Source organism: Condylura cristata, unplaced genomic scaffold, assembly GCF_000260355.1.
Source record: "Condylura cristata isolate star-nosed mole 26May11 unplaced genomic scaffold, ConCri1.0 scaffold00001, whole genome shotgun sequence".
NCBI classification, from domain to species: Eukaryota; Metazoa; Chordata; class Mammalia; order Eulipotyphla; family Talpidae; genus Condylura; species Condylura cristata.
The window spans coordinates 2820917-2846068 of record NW_004567102.1 but is presented as its reverse complement, the minus strand read 5'-3'; the positions used below and the strand labels follow the sequence as shown (position 1 = coordinate 2846068).

Genomic DNA, 25152 nt, shown 5'->3' with positions numbered 1-25152 from the left:
CCCTGCCATGTGGATGGATCTCCTCCGGGGCAGGCGGGGATCGAACTCTTTCGGAAGTGGCTTAAGCTTCTTAGTGCTGTGCTTTAACCCGCTGTGCCACCAGGGAAGGCGCATCTTAAGTTTTGTGTATGGTGGAAGAGAATGGTCTAGTTTCATTCTTTTGCATGTGACTGTCTGGTTTTCCCAGCACCATTTATTGATGAGACTATTCTTTCCTCATCTATATATACTTTGCTCCTTTGTTCTAAATTAATTGACCAGACAGGTGTGGGTTTATTTCTGGGCTTTTTGTTCTGTTCCATTGACCTGTGTGTCTGCTTTTGTACCAGTACTATGGTGCTTTGATTACTGGAGCTTTGTGACTAGTTTGAACAAGGGAATATTATGTGCCTAGCTGCTCTTTCTCAAGCTTGTTTTGGCTAATTAGTGCCTTGTGATTTCATACAAATTTTAGGATTGTTTGTACATTTCTGTGAAAAATGCCATTGGGATTTTGATAAGGATTACACTGAATCTGTAGATTGCTTTGGGTAGTATAAACACAAACACTTAAACAATATTAATTCAAAAAATCCATGTGCATAGACTATCTTTCCATGTATTTGTGTCATCTTCAATATTTTCCACTGTCTTATTCTTTTCAGTATGCAAGCCTTTCAGTTCCTTGGTTTAAAGGAGTTGTGAGTGGGTCATTTTCCTAACTTCTCTTTCTATAATTCATTATTAATGTATATAAATGCTAATTATTTTTATATATTGATTTTGTATATTACAACTTTACAGAATTCACTTCTTAGTACAAAGTTTTTGGATGGTGTCTTTAGAATTTTCTATAAGTAAGAGATCAGAGACAGAGACAAAGACAATTTTACTTCTTTTCCAACTTAAATGCCTTTTATTTATCTTTCTTGCTTAACTCTGACTATACTATGTTGAATATAAAAGTCATGAGAGTGTGTGTATTTCTGTCCTAACTTGTTCCTTTTCATATGACATTTGCAGTAGTCTTGTCATATAACCTTCCCTATGTTGAGGTACAGTCCCTCTATAAACACTTTGTTGAGAGTTTTTTAATTATAAACAGATGTTGAATTTTGTTAAATACTTTTTATATGTATCTGTTGAGGTGATTGTATGATTTTTGTCCCTTATTTTGTTAATTTGGCACATCACATTGATAAGTCATGTATGCTAAGTCATTCTTGTAACTCTGGAATAAGTCTCACTTGTTCATAGTGTGTGATCCTTTTAACATATTTTGATTTAGGCTTATTAATATTTTGTTGAGGCTTTTGATATCTACATTAATTAGGATATTGGTATGTAATCTGCAGTTCTTATGGTTTATTTGTCAGGTCAAATCTAGGGGAATGTTGTCCCTAATGAAATTAATATAGAAAAATTTCCTCCTGTTTTTTCTTTCTTTTTTTGAAAAAGTTTGTGAAGGACTAATATTAATTCTTCTTTAAATATTTTGTAGAATTTGCCAGTGAAACTCTCTAGTCCTGGACTTTATTTTGTTGGGAGTGAGTATTCAGAGTTTCCAATTCTGATTCTTGGTAGGGTCTGTGTATCTAGGAATTTATCCAATTCTTCTAGATTATCCAATTTGTTGGTGTATATGTGGTATCAGTTGTAAGGTCTCCTTTTATACTTCTGATTTTGAGGCCTCTATTTTTTCTAGCTAAAGTTTTTTTTTTTAGGATTTATTTATTTATGCATACAGAATTGGGGTACAGGCCAGAGGTGCAGGGGCAGTAAGAGGGTTCACCAGACACAGAGTGGGGAACAGAACAGGCAGATTGACGAAGTACACTGCTGAGGGGAGCAGTAGGTGGGTCAGGAGAGGTCTGCCGTACCATGTGGGTCACACCCCCTGGCTAGGGATGGAATTCGTGGTGAAGTGGCTGCAGTGAGCTAAATGGTACTGAGCTTTAACCTGTTGCACCACCAGGGAGGGCCTGCTAAAGTTTTATCAATTTATCCTTTTTAAAAGAGCATTTTTTTTCATTAATCTTTTCTATCTTTTTAGTCTCCATTTCGTTTATTTTTCCTGATCTTTACATTTTTTCTCCTTTTTACTTTGCACTTCATTTTTTTTGTTGTTGTTGTTTTTCTGGCTCCTTGAGTTATAAAGTTAAGTTGCTTGAGTCTTTTCTTATTTCATTTATTACCACTACAAACATCCCTCTTAAAACTGTTTTCACTGTACACCATAAATTTTGATGTGTCATGTTTTCATGTTCGCCTCAGGTATTTTTTTATTCTCTTTTGATATCTTCTTTGATCCATTGGTTGCTTAGTAGCATGTTGTTTAATCTCCACAGATTTGTGAACATTCCAGTTTGTCCTTTTTTTTTGTATGTAACCGATTTTTTATTTCATACCATTATGGTAACTTTTCCATTGTGGAAAGGGTACTGGATCTGATTTCAGCCCTCTTAAATTTGTTAAAACTTGTTTTGTGATGTAGCACATGATCTCTTCTGGAAACATACCTGTATACTTGAGAAGAATGTGTATTTTGTTACATTTGGATGGGATGTTCTATACATCTCTATTAAATCTCTCTGGTCAATGATGCCAATTAAGGTCAGTGTTTCCTTATTGACTTTCTGTTGTTGTTTTTTTTAATGGCTCATTGCCATTGATGGTGTAAATTTTGTTTGTTGTACCTTACATTTCTTTTTTTATCATATTCTGATTTTAGTCATCTCCTAATTCCTTCTTCCTAGAAAATTATATATAATTTCTTTTTTTAAAGATTGATTTATTTATGTAAACAGAACTGGGGTACAGGCCAGAGGTGCAGGGGCGGTGAGAGGATTCACCAGAGACAGAGTGGGGAGCAGAACAGGCAGACTGATGAAGTACAATGCTGAGGGGAGCAGAGAGTGAGGCAGGAGAGGTCTGCTGCGCCATGTGGGTCACCCCCAACCTCCCGCCTGGGGGTCGAGTCTGTGCTAGCTTTGTAGTGCTGTGCTTTAATCTGCCACCAGGGAAGGCCTGAAAATGCTATATCATTTCTAAAATTAACCCTGTAAGACTGAGCTATCGTTGACCCTAAAGAAAGATTAAAATGGCCATTTTGAATTCTTGATTTTAAAGACGGCTGGGATCTCTTTGGTTAAAGGCATCTGTAACCAAAGTTTGTTAGAGAAAGCTTGGGGCACTAAGCAGATGCACCTCCTTTAGTCACTTTCCTCCTGGGTAGGTCTTGGTGTCACTGCTGCTACCACGCCAGAACCGCCTGAGGAGTGACATTGAAGAAGCACTGGGTGTGGACCTCCTCAAGCAGGAAGCAGAAAATGGAACACTGAATGTTGCTCATCTCTCTCAGTATATTCTCAACATGATGACTTTACTCTGTGCACCAGTTCGAGATGAAGCAGTACAGAAACTGGAGAACATTACAGACTCTGTTCGGTTACTGCGGTATGAAACGTGTTTACTCTCTCCTGAAACCTGCCTCAGCCTCTGGGCCAAGAAAAGCTGGGCCAGACACTGTCTTGGCTGGTTCTCTCCTGCTAACATCCCCACAAACACCTCATTTCTCCTCTTTGATTTATTAGCTTTTCTCACCAGTGACGACCTTCCAGGCCTCTTTGGTTATCCCTAGGTTAACTGGGCCCTCTGTATAACATCCTACCTTAAGACATTAGAACATATTATTCTTTCTTCCAATCCGTTCAAGCCTCTTTTTCCTAGATTTTTGTTTCACAGTTCACACAGTGTGATGGGATTGGGAGTTTATCCCTATTTCATCGCTGTGGAAACCAAGACCCAGAAAGTTTTAATAGCATCACCTATAATCCCACTTTGCAGAGGTAACTGTCAACATGTTAGTGTCTTTCTTTATTCTGACCACCCCTGTTAGGAGAGAACAGAATGACCAGTGTATAAATAGATCTAGGATCCAGAAACTTCCCTGTTGCCTAATTCTGCTCTGCACTCACATACTTGGGGCCTTCAGGCCTGTGCCATATGTCATTTTTTATAAATTAAGTAGCAGAACTAAATTCAGTTTAAAGCCACTCCTCACTTTAGGATACAGTGATTTAGTGGTTCCTATGTAGGAAATCTCACTAGGTTTCCTTTCCTCCTGCATCAGAGGGATCTTCCAAGTTCTGGGCCAGATGAAAATGGACATGGTGAATTACACTATTCAAAGCCTTCAACCCCAACTGCAGGAACATTCCATCCAGCATGAACGGGCTAAATTCCAGGAACGCCTCAACAAGCAACCTAGTATGTATATAACCTGAGGGGCAGGAGTGGGGCAATGTGATCTTGAGCCTGAATTTTTAGGATGTGAGAGAGTACTCTGCCTTCTTTTAAGATTGGAAACTTTCTTCCTTGGTAGGAGGTGGAAGAAGGAAGTTACCTAAGACAAAAAGATTCTCTCTTCTCCGGAAAGCATTTATTTGATGATCAGGAATACATCTTAAAGAATGTTAGTTAGTCTTGAGGCTTAGGGATACAGATGTTGAAAATGCTTATTCACTCTGTTCTGTCACAGGCCTCCTTGATCACACCACCAAATGGCTGACCCAAGCAGCAGCAGACCTCACTACGCTGCCTCCGACTTGCCCCGACACTCCTGACTCCTCCAATGTTACAGGCGCTACTCCGAGTGAGACAATTAATAGCCCAGAGCCCCTCAGCCCTACGATGGTGCTGTCCCAGGGCTTCCTGAACCTCCTGCTCTGGGATCCTGAAAATGAAGAGTTCCCTGAGGTAGGAGAGTGTGGGGCAGGCTTCCCTTCACACAATCTCCCCTTACTTAATACTTCCATGAGGACCCTGCTCTTCTGACAGCCTGCTCTTTCTTTTTTCCCAGACTCTGTTGATGGACAGAACTCGGCTGCAGGAGCTGAAATCCCAGTTACAGCAATTAACCATCCTAGCTTCCGTCTTGCTAGTGGCCAGTAGTTTCTCTGGCAATGTTCTGTTTGGCTCACCTCAGTTTCTGGATAAGCTGAAACGGATAACCAAAGGCCTGACAGAGGAGTTTAACTCCAGGTGAGCTGCATACATTTTTTTTTAAGAGTAGAGGATGTCATGTGGTATGAGGACAAAGGGTGTTGCTTGCTTTTCTACTAGAAACCACATGAGGCCCTTGGGCGCCATCCACAAGGATGGTTGTCTTCCCACAGTGGTCTTGAGGCCCATGGCAAAGAAAAATACAACTTCTAAAAGAAAGAGCAGTGTGGATCATGTCATACCGAATTAGTTATTGCCTTATTGGCTCCAAAGGAGTCCTTACCTAGCTAAGGAAGTGACAGCCAGCTGGTCTTAGTATAGCCACGTGATGACCAATTCTCAGACGCAAGCAGGAGTCCAACTCAGTTCTGCCCAGAGAGCCTGTCAGGCCCCACAGGCTTAAGGGCTCCTTCATGCCAAGTGATGCTGACTGTATGCCCAGGGCCAAGGTTCCGTCTGCCGGCTGACTAAAGGTCAGAGGCCCCCAGCATGCCCCTCAGACCTCAGGTGCCCGTCACAAGCCTAAAGTATTATCTGTGCGCTGGCCAGCTGTCTGGAAATCAGAGGTTCCCAAGATAGCACCGCCTCAAGTTCAGTTCGTTTGCTAGAATGGCCTGTAGAACCCTGGACGCCATTGACTCACCAGATGGCTGATTTACATATTCCAAATAACTCAAGAGACCGCTGGATGGAGGAGATGCTAAGGAGAAGGGAGCGACCTCTCCAGAGTGCCGCTGTCCTCCACTTCTGCACATGTTCACCAGCTGGAAGCTCTCTGGGCTTCTTTTGGGCTTTTGTGGAGACTTCATGAGACACAACTGACCAGACTATGAGTTCATTTGGCAATTGAACACAACCTTCAGCGCTTGCCTCCCCAGAAGTCAGGGAGGGTAGGACTGGCAGTTCCAAGCCCCTGTTCTGGTTGGTTTCCCTGGTAATCAGTGCCATTCTCAGCCCTGTCCAAAAATCACCTCACTAATTTAGCAAAAGACACTTACTACTCTAAATACTTAGGAAATTCCAAACTTTTAGGGGGTGCTGTGGATCCAGAACTGTCGATGAGGAACAAATAATGTATCAGAAAAATATATATCTTATGCCAATACATATTTTGGTCATTCAGAGTTTTCTCAGAAATCACAGTATCACCATCAATAATAGTGATTCAACACTCCACTGAGCACAGGGTGGCACACAGAAGGAGGACCCGGAAGGCCGGAGTTGCTAGTGTAAATGCTGAGGGTAGGACAGATGGTTGTGATGAATGTTTAAGAAAGTTTTGTTTTGTTTTGTTTTTTTAAGATTTATTTATTCATACAGAACTAGGGTACAGGCCAGAGATGTGGAGAGAATTCACCAGGGACAGAGTGGGGAGCAGAACAGGCAGATGGACGAAGTACACTGCTGAGGGGAGCAGCGGGCGGGTCAGGAGAGGTCTGCCGCGCCCTGTGGATCTCCTCAGGGGCAGGCGGGGATCAAGCTCAGGCAGAAGTAGCATAAGCTTCTTAGTGCAGTGCTTTAACCAGCTGTGCCACCAGGGAGGGCCTGTTTAAGAAAGTTTTAAAAATGCATAATAGGCCTCCCTGGTGACTCCGGGGTTAAGTCTCATCACTATGAAGCTGTCCGCAGCCACTGCAGCACGAGGTCAATCCCCGGCCTGGGAGCTGACCCACATGGCACAGCAGACCTCTCCTGATCCGCCCACTGCTCCCATCAGCATTGTGTTTCAGTCCATCTGCCTGTTCTGCTCCCCACTCTGTCTCTGGTGAATCCTCTCAACACACACACACCCCACTCCCCCCTGCATCTCTGGCCTTCACCCCAGCTCTTATATGCATAAATAAATTATATAAATCTTTTAAAAATGCATAATAGCTACATCTGTGCAGATACATCTAAAGCCTATGAAGTGAAAGGATACTCTGAGTGGATCCAAGGGCAGAGCTCAGTGTATCCAGAATTGATTTTATAGTTTGTCCTATAGTTGTTTCTATTCTAAAAATCAGTCATGGCCAGAGAGAGGATGGTTGCTATCTGGAGGCTTCCGGTGAAGCTGCTGGGCCCTCCCTTTAGTAGGTCCTGAGCACTGCACCTGCGCTAATGCCCTGGGGGCTGACAGCTTACTCTCCTTCACGGTTTAGGCCTGAGGAGGCTATGCAGACTGTGAGTGAACAGGTGTCTCAGGAAATCCATCGAAGCCTCAAGAACATGGGCCTGACTGCCCTGAGCAGTGACAACGCGGCGGCTCTGACCGGGCAGCTCCAGAACATTGCCAAGAAAGAGAACTGTGTCCGCAGCGTCATCGGTGAGCAGGCGTGTGGGGTGAGAGCGCAGGCAGGCAGCCCCAGCCTGGGAGTTCACCGCTGAGCTATTTAGCAGTGAAAGGCATGAGAGCTGGGCAAGTCACTAAGCTTTAGGTTTTCTTAAAAACTGGGTTGAAAATAATAACCTTGTAAGTTTAAAGACTGATTCTATGATCCTGAGGAGTATCTGTATTAAAAAACTCATGCCTTCCGGATGTGGTGCTGTCCAGCCAACCTGGTGAAGTTGTCCCTGGCCTCCTGGGTCAGGGTCCAAGGCGCGGAATGTCCACTCTGCCACAAGAAGCTGGTGCTGACTAGGCTGGAGAATTGCCCCCGAGCAGGGACTCCCCAACTTGCTTGGACTGGAGGGGATTTGGAGGGCGTGCCCTTGCCCCCCACTGCCATTGAGAGACTAGTCTGAGAGCCTCTGTCAGGTCACACACTCCTGAGCATCTTATTAAGTCATCTGCTGAATGGTCAGAAACTTACTAGGCCACTAGTTGTTTACTTTTGTTTTGTCCTTTGGAGCTGGCCAGCAGTCCCCTTCCCAGATGACACAGACCCCCTGATCTCTCGGTGAGGGGCAGGGTAGTGTCTCAGTGTCTCTGAGAACTGAGGTGACTGGGACACAAGGGCGGGCCTTCTCCCCGGACGCCTTCTCATTGCCTTTTCCTGTTCACAGATCAGCGGATCCATTTGTTTCTCAAATGCTGTTTGGTGCTTGGCGTGCAACGATCTCTACTGGACCTCCCCGGGGGCCTTACTGTCATTGAGGCTGAACTGGCAGAACTGGGTCAAAAGTTTGTCAACCTCACGCATCACAATCAGCAGGTGTTTGGCCCGTACTACACTGAGATCATAAAAAAACTCATCGGCCCAGCCCAGGCCCTAGAAACAAAAGTGGAGTGTCTATGATAACACCAGCTCTGGGCCCTGGCATCTTGGACCCAGGAGAACAACCCATCATCTTCCTGGGATGACATCACCAGCGACCAGCAGAGGTGCCAGCCGTGGTCCCCTCCTGCAGCCAGCTGACCATAGCTGTAGTTATCAAGCATCTAAATACCAAGTGGCCCAAACTCATTCATTAATAAACTTTGAAAATGCAAGCAAATGTCCACTCCTCTGTACTACAGCTGAGGCCAGCGCCTGTACTCCTGGCCTCAAGTAGCTCAGATGCCAACAGCCCCCAGTTTTTCCTTCACCTTAGCTGCTCCCTTCTGTATACAGAATGGAGAAGCCAAGATACCAGGCGCTCTAAGGGGAAATCATTTTTCTGGGTCTTGGAGAACTCTGGAGTTACCCACAACATGAATGTAAATAAGGGCTTTTCTGGAAGTTAGATTTATGTGTTGTCCAGTTCAGCTCAGGATTAAGTATGGTTGAAAGAAACCTCATTCCCATTAACAACCTTATTTCCAACCAAATAAGAAGGTTTCAAAGGACACAAACAAAAATTGAATAAAAATCTCAACTTCCTCTTCTGTTTGCAGGGTCAAAAGCATTGTGCAAACTAGGACTGGATGAAAACTGACGTTGCCTGACGACTAGAATTCTGTTGAGAACAGGTTGCAGAGTTCGTGAGGTTTCTTTCTCTAGCTATCAGAGCTATCAGACTTGGGCAGGTCAGGACTGACTGTCCGACTTCTCCTTGGTCCTGTTGTGTAGCTGAGGGAGCCTCCTGTTTTCTCATCTCTACGCTTGGCAAACCCTTTCTTCCTGACAGGTGTAGGCATTCGGAGGTGGAACAGCCTCTCACCTCCCTTTCTGTCTGAGGCTTAATTAGCGCTGTGGCTGTGAGCTTGTGTCGGCCTCACAAAGGATGTTCTGGAAAGAACCTGGGCTTGGCTGTGGGGTAGGAGAGATGCAGCCCATCACTCTTGGTTGGGCTGCACCAAGCCAGCCCCAACTTAATGTGAGGAACATTGCTCTGCTCAGATTTGGCCCTTTTTGGTAAGAGATGAGAGAAAATGGAAACTCACTCGTGCTCTCAAGGCAGGAGATGGAGGCTGAGCGTAACACACTCAGTCTAGGAGAAACAACAGACAGGAAAGTTAGGCATGGTGTCCTGTCCTTGCCTTCCTGTCCTTGGGGCAGGGCCAGGGTGGTGGCAAGGCCAGGTCTATAGTGTTATTTTCAGGAAAGCCGGCAGGCCTGGGTCTTTGTAGCTAGACAACCCCAGGATGGGGAAGCCCCCCCAAAAAGTTCTGTTTAATAAGCAGACTTGTTCGGATGGATTCCCTGGCAAATGTGATTTGAATTTTAAAAAACCCACACTTTGGAGGTCTCGTTATTTTAGAAGCAGACGTGTGCTGAAGGGTTCCTGTGGAGAGGAGGATCCCAACCCCCCTGGTTGGTGGATGCAGACATTGGTCTGTAAATAGAATCTTGCTCTGTACTTTATAGTTAAAATCTGGAATGATCTACTTTTTAAAAGATTTGAGTTGATTTTTCTTGTGCTTCCACGTGGAGGCAACCACGGATCCTGATCTGAAAAGGAAAGAGTTGCATTCAATCCTGCCCACAGTTATTTTTATTTTTAAAGATTTATTTTATTTATGTATGCATGCAGGAGCTGAGGTGCAAGCTAGAGATGCAGGGTGTAAAAGGGACTCACCAGAGACAGAGTGGGGAGCAGAATAGGCCGAGTGACTGAAGTACACTGCTGAGGGGAGCAGCAGGTGAGACAGGAGAGGTCTGCCGTGCCCTGTGGGTCAGCTCCCTGGCTGGGGATTGAACTCGTGCTGCAGTGGCTGGGGAGAGCTTCATAGTGTTGAGACTTAACCCTTTGCACCACCAGGGAGGCCTGGAAATATATTTAAATTGTGGTAGGAGACACATAAAATTCACAATCATTGACATTTAGGACATTTACGCTGGTGTGCAGCTGTGATCATTATAAGTTCTAGAATACTCTTGTCACCGCAAAAGGAAATCCCATACCCACTAAGTCATTTCCCACTCTCCCTTCCCTGTAGCCCCTGGCAACTGATGATCTGCTTTCTGTTTCATGGATTTTCTGACTGTAGTAAGTAATGATGCTGAACATCTTTTCATGGCCTTATTGGGCATTTGATTGGGCATTTCTTCTTTGGAGAAAGGGCAGTTTTAGTCTTTTGCCCAATTTTGAAGGAGATTGTTGTTGAGTTATAAAAGTTTTTTGTATATTCTGGATATTAAAACCTTGTCAGATACTTGATTTGCAAGTGTTTTTTTTTTTTCATTCTGTGAATACCCTTCACTTTTTCCCCCTCACTGTTTTGATAGTGTCCTTTGATGCACAGAAGCTTTAATTTTGATGAAATCCAGTTCATCAGTGTTTCTCTTTATGATTGTGCTTTAAGTGTCGAGTCTAAGAACTGTCTATTCCTAGATCTCAGAGATCTTCTCCTATGATTTCTGCTAAAGTTTACAATTTCATATTTAGGTTGTATTCCATTTCAAGTTACTTTTTGTATAAGGTGCAAGACTTAGGTTGTGCTTTTTAAATGCCTCTGGATGTTTGTTTGCCCCAGCATTGTCTGTTGAAAATGCTCTTTCCTCCATTGAGATTATTTGTACTTAATAAATTGGCCATGTTTCTATGGTCTCGTTTTAGCTCTCAAGTCTGTTGCTTTGATCTGTGTGTTTTCCCCTTTTTCTCCACCATACAGTATTGATCACTGTAGCTATCTATAGGTCTTGAAATAAGACTGATTCCTCCTATTTTATTCTTTCAAAGTTGAGATATTCTATTTCTTTTTCCTTTCCATAGATTAATATTGCCTACTTATAGATCTACAAAACCTTGCAGAGATTTCGATAGGTACTAGTTAAGATTATTGGTGTGGGAAGCAAGAACATTTTATTATGTTGGTATTCCAACCCATGAGTATGGTTTATTTTGCTAGTTATTTTAGATCTTCCTTGAGTTCTTTTATCAACATTGTGTAGTTTTCATCATACAAGTCCTAAATATGTGTTGTTAGACTAACACCTAAGGATTTCATTCTTCTTGAGTGGTTATAGTTTTTTGTGTTTACTTTTACCTGTAAATAAACATATGTTTATTTCTAGTATACATAATTATGCTTATATTCTCTGACTTTTTAAAATTCACTTAATTCTGGGTTTTTTTGTTTTTTGTTTTTTTGTAGATCCTTGGGCTTTCCCACTTAGTCATGTAAGCTGCAAACAGGACAGCTTTCCTTCTTTCTGATAAGAATGTCTTTCATTTCCATTTCTTGCCTTGCAGCACTGGTTAGAACTCTCAGTGCTTTAAAACTTATGATGGTGGAATCCTTTCCCTATGACTACTTAGCATCTTTGATTTTTGTTCATATTACTCCACTCCAGCTTCTTGTCTTCATGGCTACTGGAAGGTCACAGTGTCCTGTTTTGTGTGTATCTGAACTTCCTCTGCTCTCATCAGGATGCTTTAGAGTCTACCTTCTTGATTTTTAAATCCAGGATAATCTTCCCATATCAAAAATCCTCCATTTCATGGGAAAAGATCCCTTTTTTTTTTTTTTTTTTTTAATCTTCCCATATCAAAAATCCTCCATTTCATGGGAAAAGATCCCTTTTTCTTATAATTATTGATGGATTGTATTGTGTGCCCTTCCTCCAAGCACATTGAAGTCTTAATACCCAGAAAGTGGCATCATTTGGGAAGGGGGTCATTATAGATGTAATTGGCTAATATAAGGTCACATTGGAGTTTGCTGGGTCCCTAGTCTAGTCTGATTGGTGTCCTTATGAAGACATGTGCCATGTGAAAAGAGCAGCTTATCCAGAGGTACAATAATGTGAAGACTCAAGGAGAATGCCACCTGTGACTCAAGGCTACCAGAAACATAGGTAAGAAACAGATTCTGCCTCACAGTCCTCAGAAGGCCAATTTTGCTGACACCTTAACAATAGACTTCTAACCTGAAGTCTATTAACAATAGACTTCTAACCTGCAAACGAAACAGACATGTTTGTTTAAACCACCAGTTTGTGGTGTTTTGTTATATGGCAACCCCAGGAAATTAATACAATAACATGCTGGTTTTAGGGCTTATCAATCAATATTTTTTGTTGGTTGTTAGTCAGCTAGAGACCGGGCATATTTCTTGGCTATTAACTATTTCTTCCATCTTTAAAACATATCAATACAATCTTTCTTCCATTATGTATCCTTTGATACATAATGACCCTCCTACCTCTCTCTCCTGAAACCTTTCAGATAACTCAGGATAATCTCTCCTGTCTCAAGATCTTTGGTTTAATCATATTTGCAAAGTATCTTTTGCCATGTTAATGAATACATTCATAGGTTTTGTTGATTTGGGTGGACTTTTACTTCTACTTTTCTGAAAGTTTTTTTAATGCTGAATGGGTGTCAAATTTCTTTCTGCTTAAGGTGAGGTGGTTTTTCTCTTTTAGCTTGTTAATACATTGTATTCCATTGGTTGACCCTCGAACATTGACCAAACCTTATATCCCTGGAATAAATGCCACTTGGTCTTGGCAGCTAACTCTTTTTATACATCTGAATTCTGTTTGCTAATATTTCTATTAAGGATACTTTATGTTTATATTCATCAGGGGCATGGTCTATAATTCTCTGTGTTTTTTTTTTTGTACTTTAGTATTTTTATTACATATAATATGTTTTTTCATTTAATACCAGTTCATAGAATGACTGCATTATGAAATGTTCCTCTCTTCTGTTTTCTGAAACAGATTATATAGAATTATTGTCAGTTCTTCTAATTAAACATTTGATAGAATTTTTCAATGATACCATCTAGGTTTGGATTTTTTTAAATTACAGATTCTTGTAATGTGGTTTAAATTATCTATTTCATGTTATGTAAGTTATAGTTTGTTTTTTTAGGAGTTGGTCTATTTTGTCTAAGTTGTCAAATTTATTTTGGTCTATTTTGTCTGAATTGTCAGATTATGCTTTTCCTTTGCATATTCTCATTCTCTTTGTGTTTGCAGCATTTTTAGCTGTAGCTGTTGCTTTGTTCCTAATTTTGGGAATCTGGGTCTTCTTCCTTTTGTTATCTTTGCTACAAGTTTGTCAATTTATCTGTCATTTCATAAAATAAACTCTTTGTTTCCTTGATATTTTCCTGTTTTCTCATTGTTATTTCCTTCCTTCTCCTTGCTGTAGGTTTAACTTTCTTGAATTTCTTGAGGATAGACGTCTTGACTATTGATTTAAGACTTTTCTTTGTGTTCAGTGTATGCATTTAGTGGCTGAGTTTTCTTCTCTCACTTACACTTACACACTAATTTTGATATGTTTTTATAATTTTGATATGTTTTTATTTTCATTCAGTTTAATATGTATTTTGATTTCCGTTGAGACTCTCTCTTTGATTGATGGACTATTTGGAAGTGTGTTATTTCCAAGTGTTTAGAGAATTTCCTGTGCTGGTTATTGATTTCATTTTGTGTGGCTCAGGAACACACTGTGTATTGTATGATTTCACGTCTTTAAATTTGTTGAAGTTTGTTGTATGACTCAAGATATGATCTACTTTGGTATGTGTTTGAATAGAATTCTCAGTCTTCTGTTGTTGACCAAACTATTTTATAAATGCCAGTGAGATCCTGGTAGTTGTGTGTGCTGTTTATGAAGCCCAAGGTGGGCCTCACCTAGTTGGTGGGTCCTCACCCAAATGCATGACATAACCCAAAAGTAGGTACAGTGTGAAACAACAACAAAAGGATTTATTTACACAGGAAATGAGAAAAATAGGGTAGGGAAGAGTTCACAGGCTGGCTTGGGGCCATGTGCTATCTGTCATACCCCAAAGAGCATCCACTAAGCAGAGACCAAGGTCCAAGCTAAAGCCATGTGTGGGCAAGGCAAACTGGCAGCTTCTCCACAGATACTTCTCACAAGTAGTTTAATTACCCAAAAGCCCAGTGTTGTTTTAACAGCCATGAGCCCTGCATTCTGGCCAAGGGCCTCAGCAGATTAACTGCCAAAAACCTCAGGTCCTACACTATCAGCCCTTCCCCCTGCCTCAGGAGCAGAGTCAGAAAGTTCCACCTTCTACCACCTTGTCTGCTATGAACACCACCACTGACTTGGAGGTTGCTCCTCACTGTATCTCTTACAATTTCCCCACTTTTACTTTTTGTCACCATTTCTGTGGAGATGAAAGTCAGATGTCTGGATGCTGGGGTGCAGCCTTGGCGTATAGTTTTTTTTCCACCATGATTGCAGTGTATTCAAAGGAAATAGCAATCAGTCATAAACATGCATAGCAGTGTGGCAAATTCCTATATTTTTAGAAAGTAGTCAATCAGTTCAAGCCAAAAAAGAAATATAAAAAAAATGTTTGAGCGGTTACTATTAAAATCATTTTCTCTCTATCTTCATCCCAATTCTCTCAGTAGCACAGCAAAATGCACTTGTAAACTAAATCTAATTTCAATCTACTTAATCTATTTTTACATAAATTTAATAGGATGGAATAATCAAGTAGAATTTTTGTTGACTTTGTTGGAACTTTCCATAAGGAAACTTAGCTGAGCTCTCAACATTTGACCTTTGCTGGTCTCAAACGCCCATGCCTACGATGGTCTCACATGGCTCCACCTGCAGCATTTGTTCCTTTATTTAGATTTCTTCCTTTTGAGGTCCCCAAGGCTTTTCTTTCTGGACTCTCTAGGCCTGTCAAGGGAGGTAAGCTACCCTACTGTCCTGGGAGGTCTCTGGAACCCTAAGGACATGATGGTAGGCTCTTTTTTTTTTTTTTCCTTGTTTATGCTTATTCCCAATCCCAGAAATCTCAACTGTGATGTCCCAATCAAATTCTGGTTAACGTAGCCATAATTCCAATTCTCTAAGGAGAAACAAGTAAAATTCCTTAGTGAAATGATGCAAAAATAGACACGTCACAAAAATGCTTACTACCATTTTTCCATATTATGGTGGTATTAAAGACAGAGAAAATACAAGCCGAACTTAGTTTTGCTCACAAAATGGAATTTACTATTGTTGCAGATTATGGCCAGTTAAAAGAACAAATTTCAAAAAAACTAACCAACCAAATTAAAAAATCCAGTAACATTTCAAACAAAACACATTAAATTCATTCAACTCTTTGTAGAAAACTCTTAATCTTAATTTCAACTATGGATCTTGAAATATGGTTGAAGCCTTTCTTCTGTTAGTATTGCCAGAAACAATTACTGCAAATGCTAAAATTCTGAAGTAACCAAAATTAAAGATCTGTTGACAACATAGTTGACAAAGAACTAACTTACAACATTCCAAAATAACAACCAGAATTGACAAGCAACATTATGTCAGAACATGCCAGACACCTTAGTTTCACATAATTTTTAGAACACCAGTATTGATATTTATGTACACATTAAAGTGAAGCATATTTCTCAAGCAACAGTGCTTCCCAGTAAGTTCCACTTTACCAGATAAATATCAAACTGGTTAAATTCATCTAGAATCTACACCATAAGGAAAGGAAAGAATTTTATGGAGTGTCTCAGGAGCTCAGTATTGAGATTCTGTAACATTTCCTCTGATCAGATCATTCAATCAAAAGGCTACTAGTTTTCTAAAAATTTAGGTTTCTGGGAAGTTTTATCATAAGTACTAGAGAAAACACCACTTATTAATTACTGAGCTGTGACAATTTAAGGTAGAAAAGCCCGGACTACACTCCAATCTCACAACCCTTCCTAGCTACAACCTCACTCCAAAAGTAACCAATTTGTTTCCCTGCCAAACCTCATTACTTCAGTTCCACAATTGGAATTCTTAATCTTCAAAACCTTTAATTTCCTTAAGTCCCATTGTCTCTGACATTTAAAGACTTAAGTAGTTCACCTCAGGCTGCCTCCTCTGTGCTGCACATACCCAGCAAAATGACAGGTTAAGAGGAAAAGAAAGTCAACGCCATGGCACAACTTTAAAGATATACATGTCTCCAACGAAGTCATTAAATTCCAAATTAGTTTTCATTAAGCACAGATTATCTCTGGAAGCACTTGTACCAGTGCCCAGAACGAACACACACACACACACACACACACACACACACACACACGTATATTCATTATTTCTATGGACAAAGGACTTAATTTTTTGAATTTAGATTTCTGGGAAGTTTTAACCCCATGCAATCCAGACCATGTGTGCAAGAAGCACTTGAACAAGTTCTAGTTACATTTTTGAATCCATAATTACTATGGGCATCATCTATAACAATTTCTATATCCTCTGGGGGCCAGAACAATTAGACACAAAGACATGTAGACATAAAACATCTGGACACATCTTGTGTAACTACAATTATACTCATCTCCACACACACGGCTTTCTCTGTTTCTTTATGAGGGAGATTCTTCTCACTCCTTGTTCACCTGAACCACCCCTGTAATCTGCAAAAGCAGTCTGCAAATGGACAAGAGAGGAAAATAAAACACAGCCATATGTATATAAGTAAATTACACAAAAGTAAAAAATTATAAATATCAGCAATTAAAAGCCAAACTCAAAACCAAGTTGTCTCCTTCCCACCATGGAGCCAAGATCAGATTTCCCAAATGGAGTGTTGTTAGCAGAAGTCATGTGGTTTCAGGTGCTATTCTGTATCCCTTAGAGTTAGGGGAAGGGTTTAGTTAGAGCAGTTACCAAGGGAGGAAGGCTCAGAGATGAATCATTTCAGGGCTTCAGTGTTCACCAGAAGTTAACTCTGGAGTAGCCAGCAACAGAAACTGGAAGAAAAAAACAAAAATTTAAGTTTTTGTCTTTCTCTTAAATATCTCAGGTCTTTGACAGGTTCACAAGACCAGTGGGGCTCGATCTCCCAGACACTCATGCATGGGGCTTATGCCTGCAAGTTTTGAAGACGTGTGAGTGGTTCACAAAACATCCGAAGGACCAGACCATTTTTCTGCAAGTTGGGCTTGGGTATCTCTGCTTTGCCAGATCTTGAGTGAGACCCAATCACCAGGAATGAAAGGTTCATCTAGAGGTATAAATTGTAGAGAGAGCAAGGTTATGAGCTACAGCTCAAACTTCCTGAGTGTGTTTTACAGACTGTTCAGTCCTACTTTCTTTCTTTTTTTTTTTTTTAAGATTATTTATCCATATAGAACTGGGGTACAGGCAAGAGGCTCAGGGGCAGCAAGAGGCTTCACCAGAGACAGAGTGGGGAGCAGAACAGGCAGATCGATGAAGTACACTGCTGAGGGGAGCAGCGGGCAGGTCAGGAGAGGTCTGCCACGCCATGTGGTCACCTCCGGGGCAGGCGGGAATCGAACTCATGAGGAAGTGGCTTAAGCTTCTCAGTGCTGTGCTTTAACCTGCTGCGCCACCAGGGAGGGCCACGTCCTACTTTCTTGTTCAGTAGGTGCAGTGTTTAAAATTAAAGCTTGGAATGGTTTTCAAAAAACAATTAACTTTCAGTTTCAAACAATCTTACGCATAGAGCACTTGTAGGAGCCCCTCTTATCTGAAGGGAGGCAGTGGGCAAGACCTGATAGATTTCTTTGTATTGTTTTGCCAAGGTCTTCTTTGGCAAATGGTCCTTCACAGTAAGAGTTGACTGGGGCATCAAGGGAAAATACCATAACAGGCCTTGTGGAGCCCATAAAGTGGGCCACGTGGATCCCCTGGGCCCATGTGTTCTTCTTGTAAGCCCCTATCCGAGAGCACCATTTGTCTTTTCCTGCTCCTTTGCTTCTTCATTCTTTTCATTTTGACTGTACTGCCTTCTGTAACCCCCATCTGGATCTCCATTCTGTGCTAGCATCTGCTTCCTTTCCTTTCTCCTTATTTTCTCATTGCTTCTCCCCTTTCTTGCTTCCAACCTGGAACCTCTGTTATTCCAATGTCCCTCTTGCTTGCAATAAACACACGAAATTTTCCCAAAGGGTTAACTTCTACTTCCGTTTCACATCCCTTCTTTGATCCCAGTAAATCCTGGCCTGCCTTTACTCTCTTTGAAAGCACTGCAGGCTCAGGTCTTCTTCCCTCGCTGTTGTTATCAACTATATAGGCACAGCCACCGATTGGGGGATTCATCTCTACAGCACTTTCTAAATTGGTTGATTTCCTCCTTACATCCAGAATACTCTACCCAATGAACAATCATGTTAATCATTTAAGCATTTTCTGGAGTATCTGGATCACATCTTGTAAGTTCTATAAGTGTGGGTTGTCCTTTCAAGAAACCCAGAGGGATACTCATTGGGTTTTTTGTAAAATTCTATTATCTTACCTAAACACTGTCGCTTAGGAATTCCCTGCTTCAGCTTCATTAATAAGGACCATGTTCAGTGTTCTAGCCTTCCCACTCCTCCATCACTGGGCCCAGTCAGGGTCTACCATTGGGACAACTTTTGGTTCTGGGGTTTCTCGACCCTCCTGATGGAAACGCTGTGTCTGTTCAGTAGTCTCCCTTAAAACCATTTCGCCTGGTTTCTCTCATAGCAAGAATATAACGAAACAGGCGAGAAAATAATGATAATGAGTTAAACAGCTGTATACCAGAGACATTTTGTGGGGGTGGAGTGGGGAATGGGATCAACAACAGTGGAGGGAGGGAAATGCACTGGACTATGGTGATGGCACATGGGTGATTTGATGATGGGAAGCCCAAGGGATTGCAGCTGAGCTGGAAAAATGCACAAAAATATGTAAAAATAAACTACTATAAAATTTAAAAAAAAAAAACAAAAAAAACATTTCACCTGATGTCAATAGTGTTTGTAACATGGGTATGACTACCCAGGTAGATTGATGGGAGACAAAAATAGAGGCAAAGCAAATGAGCCAATCCTTTTAGGGCCCTGCTGGTGTGGATGGGCAGAACTCCAAATCAGGATATCTCCAGTGGGAAAAGGGTAGTGTGATCAATAATATCTGCCAGGTGGCCCCTGTCATTCAGCTTATCCATTAGCAATCGACAGAGAGGGAACTGTCCTATCTCAGGGGTGCATCTTTGACAAAAGTGGATGGCCCATCTGGTATGAGAAGGAGAAGCCATTTTAGTTCTCTCCTGCGGGTGTGGCAGTGAGGCCTGCAGAGCCTCTGCAGCCTCCCTAGGAACAGCGTTGTCCTCTTGGATGGGATTCTTCCCTGGTGGTCAAAGTTTCCAGTAAGTAGTGATCCTCCTCTTCCTGCCCTTCCCTCATACAGGTATCAGGAGAAGAGGTCTGCTACTCACACACACACACACACACACACACACACACACACACACACACACACACACACACACACACACACACCCTAAGAAACCCCCCAGTGGTAAAAATCCTGAGTTAGAAGTTATGTGCCCCAGACATGCCCGTAGGACCCCCCATAAAACACTTGTACACACACCAGACCTCATTAGATTGCCCAAACCAAAACTTAAGAAGCAGAAGGAGAAAGAGAAGGGAGGACAGGAGGAGGAGAAGGGAAAGCATAGCCACCAAAATGAATATTGAACCCATATCTAAGGCAAAAACCCTACTGAACTCAGAGACAGAAAACTCTTGCCCCATGTCCAGCAACTGCAGTGTGCTTATAGTGGCCAGTGAAAGAAGAAACCCTAGGCTGGTCAGTTAGTGCTGGATTCTCTGTTGGATGCCAAACTGATACCAAGCAAGTTCCCTTGGTGGCCCTCACCTGCGCTCTGGCAGCTGTAAGATAAGACTCAAAACAGACAGTGTGAAACGAAATTTACAGCATATATATGTGAGAAAAGGTGGAGCTAAGGGGAGGGAGGAAGAGAGAGAGAATGACACTTCACAGGCTGGCATGTGGTAGGTGCTGTTTGTCATTCTCCAGACAGCATCCACTGAGCAGAGACTGAGGTTCAAGCCAAAGCCATATGCGGGCAAGGCAAGCTGACAGCTTCTTCACCGACACTTCTCCTTACAAGCAGCTTAATTGTCCAGGAGTCCAATATTGAGCTGCCATTGAGCCCTGCATTCTGGCCAAGAGCCTCAGCAACTTAACTGCCAAAAATCTCAGGTCCTGCCCTATTTGCTATCTATCAGCCTGGAGTTTGACAAGCTACCAGCTACCATCTAGTTGACATCAGGGGGTGGAGTCTAGAAAGCTCCACCTACCGTTGTGTGGACTAGGAGCACCACCCACTGGATGCTCCTTGCTGTTTCTCTTATAGCTGCATTTAGGAATGATAGGGCTTACGGATGTATTGATCCCTTTAGCCTCATATAAATTCCTCCCCCCCGTAATTTCCTTTGCTCTGCAGCCTACTTTATGAGATACTAATATAACCACTCCTGCTTTCCTTTGATTAATGGTTGTATTTATGCTTATCTTTCCTTCCTTTATTTTTATTTTTTATTTTATATTTTATTTTTATTCTGCCTCTACCGCTGTGATTTAAGGGAGTTTTTGTAGACAACACAGAGCTGGATTATGTTTTTAAATCTAGTGCAGTTTCTGTCATTTTTGTCCAAGTTTCAGCCAGGGTTGGGGAGAGCCAGGTAAATCAACATGATAAATTTGAGATGTCTGTGAGCTATCAAGTGGAGATATTAAGTAATTGATCTAGAGAGGGAGAATGTGTATTATGAAAGATTTGTGCTAGAGGGATAAATCTGGGAGTGGTCACCGCATAAATAATACTCATTTATGAGCATATTTGACATTCAACATTAATTTCAGGTGTATAGCATAATGATTAGATATTGTATTATTGTGAAATGATCACAATAAATCTGCTTAAAATCCATCATTATGCATAGTTACAAAAGTTTTGTGTGTGGAGATTATCTTAAGAGCTATTCTCTCTGCCAGTTCAAGTAAATAATACAGTGTTAATCACCACACTGTGCATTGCATCCCCATCAAGTATTTATAACTGGAGGTTTATACCTTTTGACTCCTTTCATCCATTTCTCAATCTTTGGAGCCACATTTTTGGTGACTATATAATAATCCAGTATGTACAAACCAATGTCTTTATTCCATTAATGTACATGGAGGCTGTTTCTGTATCTTGGCTATTGTATTGCCACAGTGAACATAGGAATCACATTAACTTTTTGAGCTGGTGTTTTGTTTTCTTTGGATAAATACCCAAAAGTGGAACTCCTGCATCATATTCTAAATTTTTTTGAGGCTCCACCAGACCTGTTGTACATTTGTATGTCTCCTTTGGAAAAATGTCTTCAGATTTTCGGTCCAAGTTTTAGCGAATTGTTTTTTGTTCTTGAGTTGTATACATTCTTTAAATATTTTGAATAGTGATCCCACCCCAGATGTGAGATTTGCAAACTTTTTCTTCCTTTAAATAGGTTGCCCTTTTGGCCCTCCCTGGTGGCATAGCAGGTTAAAGCACAGCACTAAGAAGCTAAAGCCACTTCCGCATGAGTTCAATTCCCGCCTGCCCAGGAGGAGATCACATGGCGTGGCAGACCTCTCCTGACCCACCCGCTGCTCCCCTCAGCAGGGTACTTCGTCAGTCTGCCTGTTCTGCTCCCCGCTCTGTCTCTGGTGAATCCTCTCATCCTCCCCATCTCTGGACTGTACCCCAGTTCTCTATGAATAAATAAATCTTTTTAAAAAAATAGGTTGCCCTTTTACTTTGATGATGGTTACTTATTTGGGGTTTCACTTGCTCTTCATTTTCTAATTCCTTGAGGTACAGTGTTAAGTACTATATCAGCTTCTTCTTATTTCCTGAGGTATTTATTATTTGAAAGATTTATTTACTTATGCATATAGAACTGGGGTGCAGGGTGCTGCCAGAGGTGCAGGGTGCTGAATGAAGGAGAGGTGCATTGCCTAGGCAGGTGCTAGGAAAAGCCAAATGACTCCCCACTCCCACTCACCAGTCAGCAGGAGAGTGCCCACTGAACCACGCCTTCACCAGCACTGGGTATAGTCAGGCCTTTTTTTTTTTTTTTTAAGATTTATTTATTTATTCATACATAACTGGGGTACAGGCCAGAGATGCGGAGGGTGAGAGGATTCACCAAGAACAGAGTGGGGAGCAGAACAGGCAGATTGACACAGTACACTACTGAGGGGAGCAGCGGGTGGGTCAGGAGAGGTCTGCCACGCCATGTGGATCATCTCCAGGGCTGGCGGGGATTGAACTCATGTGGAAGTTGCTTTAGCTTCTTAGTGCTGTGCTTTAACACGCTGCGCCACCAGGGAGGGCCCAGTCAGGCCTTTTTTTAAAAGAGTTATTTATTTGTGCATACAAGAACTGGGGTACAAGCCAGAGGTGCAGGAGGGTGAGAGGATTCACCAGAGACAGAGTGGGGAGCAGAACAGGCAGATAGACTGCAATACACTGCTGACGGGAGCAGCAGGCGGGACAGGAGAGGTCTGCTATGCCATGTGGGTCAGCTCCCTGGCTGGGGATCCATCTTGTGCTGCAGTGGCTGCTATAGCTTCATAGTGCTGTGCTTTAACCCATTGTGCCACCAGGGAGGGCCCGAGGTAGATATTTATTGCTATGACCGTTCTCTTCTAGAATTGCTTTCACTGCATTCCATAACATTTGGTATATTATCTTTTCATTTTCACTCGTCTCATGGTAGTTTTTAAAAATTTCTCTTTTGATCCACTGGATGTTCAGCAGTATGTTGTTTAGTCTCCATAGATTTATGAATTTTCCGGTTTCCTTATAATTGATTTCTAGTTTCATACAAAGTTGCTTGATGTGATTTCAATCTTCTTAAGTTTATTAAGATTTGTTTTGTGGCATTACTTATAATTTATCTTGGAAATATTCCCTGTGCACTTGAGAACAATATGTTATTACTTTTGGATGGAATGTACTGTATTGTGGAGTTCTAACAAATAAGCCGCTATTTCACCAGCAAAATGGCTTTATTCGGAAATAAGGAAAGACAATTTGAAACATTGTTTTTCAGGGCAATCCATGCACATATTTTCCAAAGCAAAAAACAAAAGCAAAAACAAAACCATACTCTTTTATTAAATAAATGACAAACAAAGAGTCCATTGAAGGAAATTGGGAGCTTGAGGTATGGTGACTTTTTTCATTTCTGAGGCCGTCTCTGTTAGGTGAGCTCTTGCTGGTCGGGGGAGCTGCCATCTTCCTCTTCCTGGGCGGCAATAGTGGCATCACTTTCTGTCAGAGACAGCACATCTCCTCCTGTTGGGCTCTCTAATGAGTGCTGGGAACGTGTGAGAGAGAACTCGCTTCTACTTCAACTTCATTAATTTTTTCCTTTCTTTAAAAAAAGTTATTCGACTTCTCCCCCCCACCAGCCAACCCCTTGGTCCCTGTCCCTTTCTTTCTCCCTGCCTCTTAACCTTAGAGCCTCAGGATGCCTGTTGATGGCCAGTAGTCTTTGAAAGTGTTTTATGTTATTAAATTTCTATTATATGAATTTCCAGTATTTGTTTTTGTTGTTCTGACTTACTTGCTTTGCAGCAGGTAATTTTTTTTAAAATTCCCTCCACTTTGTTGAAAATGCTGCATTTTATCAGATGTGTGTGCCACTTCTAGATGCATTCATTTGTTGAAGGAGCTTTAGGCTGCTCCTGTGTCCTGGCTATTGTTAGTAATGCTGCTGTGAATGTTGTAGAAAATATTGGATTTTTGTTGATGGTTTCATATTCTGTGGACATATGTGCAACAGTGGGATTGTGAAGTTCAAGTTATTTCTATTTTTAATTTCTTTTTTAAAAAATTTATTTATTTATGCATATAAGAGCTGGGTGTAGGCCAGATGTGCGGGGGGGTGAGAGTATTCACCAGAGACAGAGTGGGGAGCAGAAGAGGCAGATCCACTGAAATACACTGCTGAGGGGACCAGCAGGCAGGACAGGAGAGGACTGGGCAGGAGAGGTCTGCTGCGCCATGTGGGTCAGCTCCATGGGCTACAATAGTGATAGTGCTGAGACTTAACCCCTAGCCACCAGAGAGGCCCCTGTTTTTAATATTGTAGCTTTATAGTCAAGTTTGAAGTTGGCTAATGTGATAGCTTTATTTCTGTCCTTATTTCTTATGGTTACGTTTGTTATCTGCGGCCTTTTGTTGTTCCATACAAGTTTCAGTTTTTTGTTTTTTTCAGTTTCTTTGAAAAATATTGCTGGGAATTCACTAGGGATTGCATTAAATTTGTATATCATTTTTGGCAAGACAGTCACTCTGATTATTCTTTCTATCCATGAACAAGGGATCACCTTTCATCCCTTATATTGCTATTTAAGTTCTTTAACAACATCTTATAGGTGTCTTTTACATCCTTTGTTGGGTTCATTTTGAGGCCTTTAATTCTTTTCAAGGCAATTATAACTGGAGTTATTGTCTTAATTTCTCTTGCTTTTTGTTCATTGTTTGTATATAGAAAACACCTATGGATTTATACATGTTGATTTTGTAACCTTGCACTCTCCTATATTCGTTTGTTTCTAATAACTTTTTCATGGTGTCTTTAGGATCTACTATATATAATATCATGTCATCCACAGATGATAATTTCACTTCTTTTCCCTTTATTTCCTGTGTTTTTCTTTACTCTAACACTGAGTTAAGTAGAAGTGGTGACAATAAGTATCCTTGTTTTTATGGGGATGATTTTGGTTTTTTACCTTTGAGTATGTGTTGACTTTGGATTTGTGATATATGGTGCTTGTTATGTTGAGGTAGGCTCCTATTCCCTTAGAGTTTTTATCATAAATAGGAGTTGAATCTTACTAAAAGCTTTTTCTGCATCTATTGATATCATATGATTTTACTTTTACTTTTGTTGATAGGACATGCTACATTATTTTATTTACATACTTTATCCTTACACCCTGGGATGAATCCTACTTGATTATGGTATATAATCCTGTTGACTTTTATTTTCTAGTATTCTGTTGAAAAAAAATTTCATTTATGTTTATCAAGGACACTGGTCT

General features: G+C 41.3%; 1 protein-coding gene across 2 annotated transcripts in view; it reads left to right on the top strand.

The window, feature by feature from the left end:
- Nucleotides 1-8286, top strand: part of TCP11 (t-complex 11, testis-specific) — a 19487-nt gene extending 11201 nt beyond the window's left edge. For both annotated transcript variants that reach the window (XM_004673410.2, XM_004673409.2), the window contains exons 4-9: nucleotides 3215-3435; nucleotides 4112-4248; nucleotides 4520-4737; nucleotides 4841-5022; nucleotides 7125-7288; nucleotides 7969-8286. In XM_004673410.2, the coding sequence (XP_004673467.1) occupies nucleotides 3215-3435; nucleotides 4112-4248; nucleotides 4520-4737; nucleotides 4841-5022; nucleotides 7125-7288; nucleotides 7969-8201 (1155 nt within the window). In that variant the 3' untranslated portion in view covers nucleotides 8202-8286. The remainder of the gene's footprint in view (nucleotides 1-3214; nucleotides 3436-4111; nucleotides 4249-4519; nucleotides 4738-4840; nucleotides 5023-7124; nucleotides 7289-7968) is intronic.
- Nucleotides 8287-25152: the final 16866 nt, after the last annotated feature.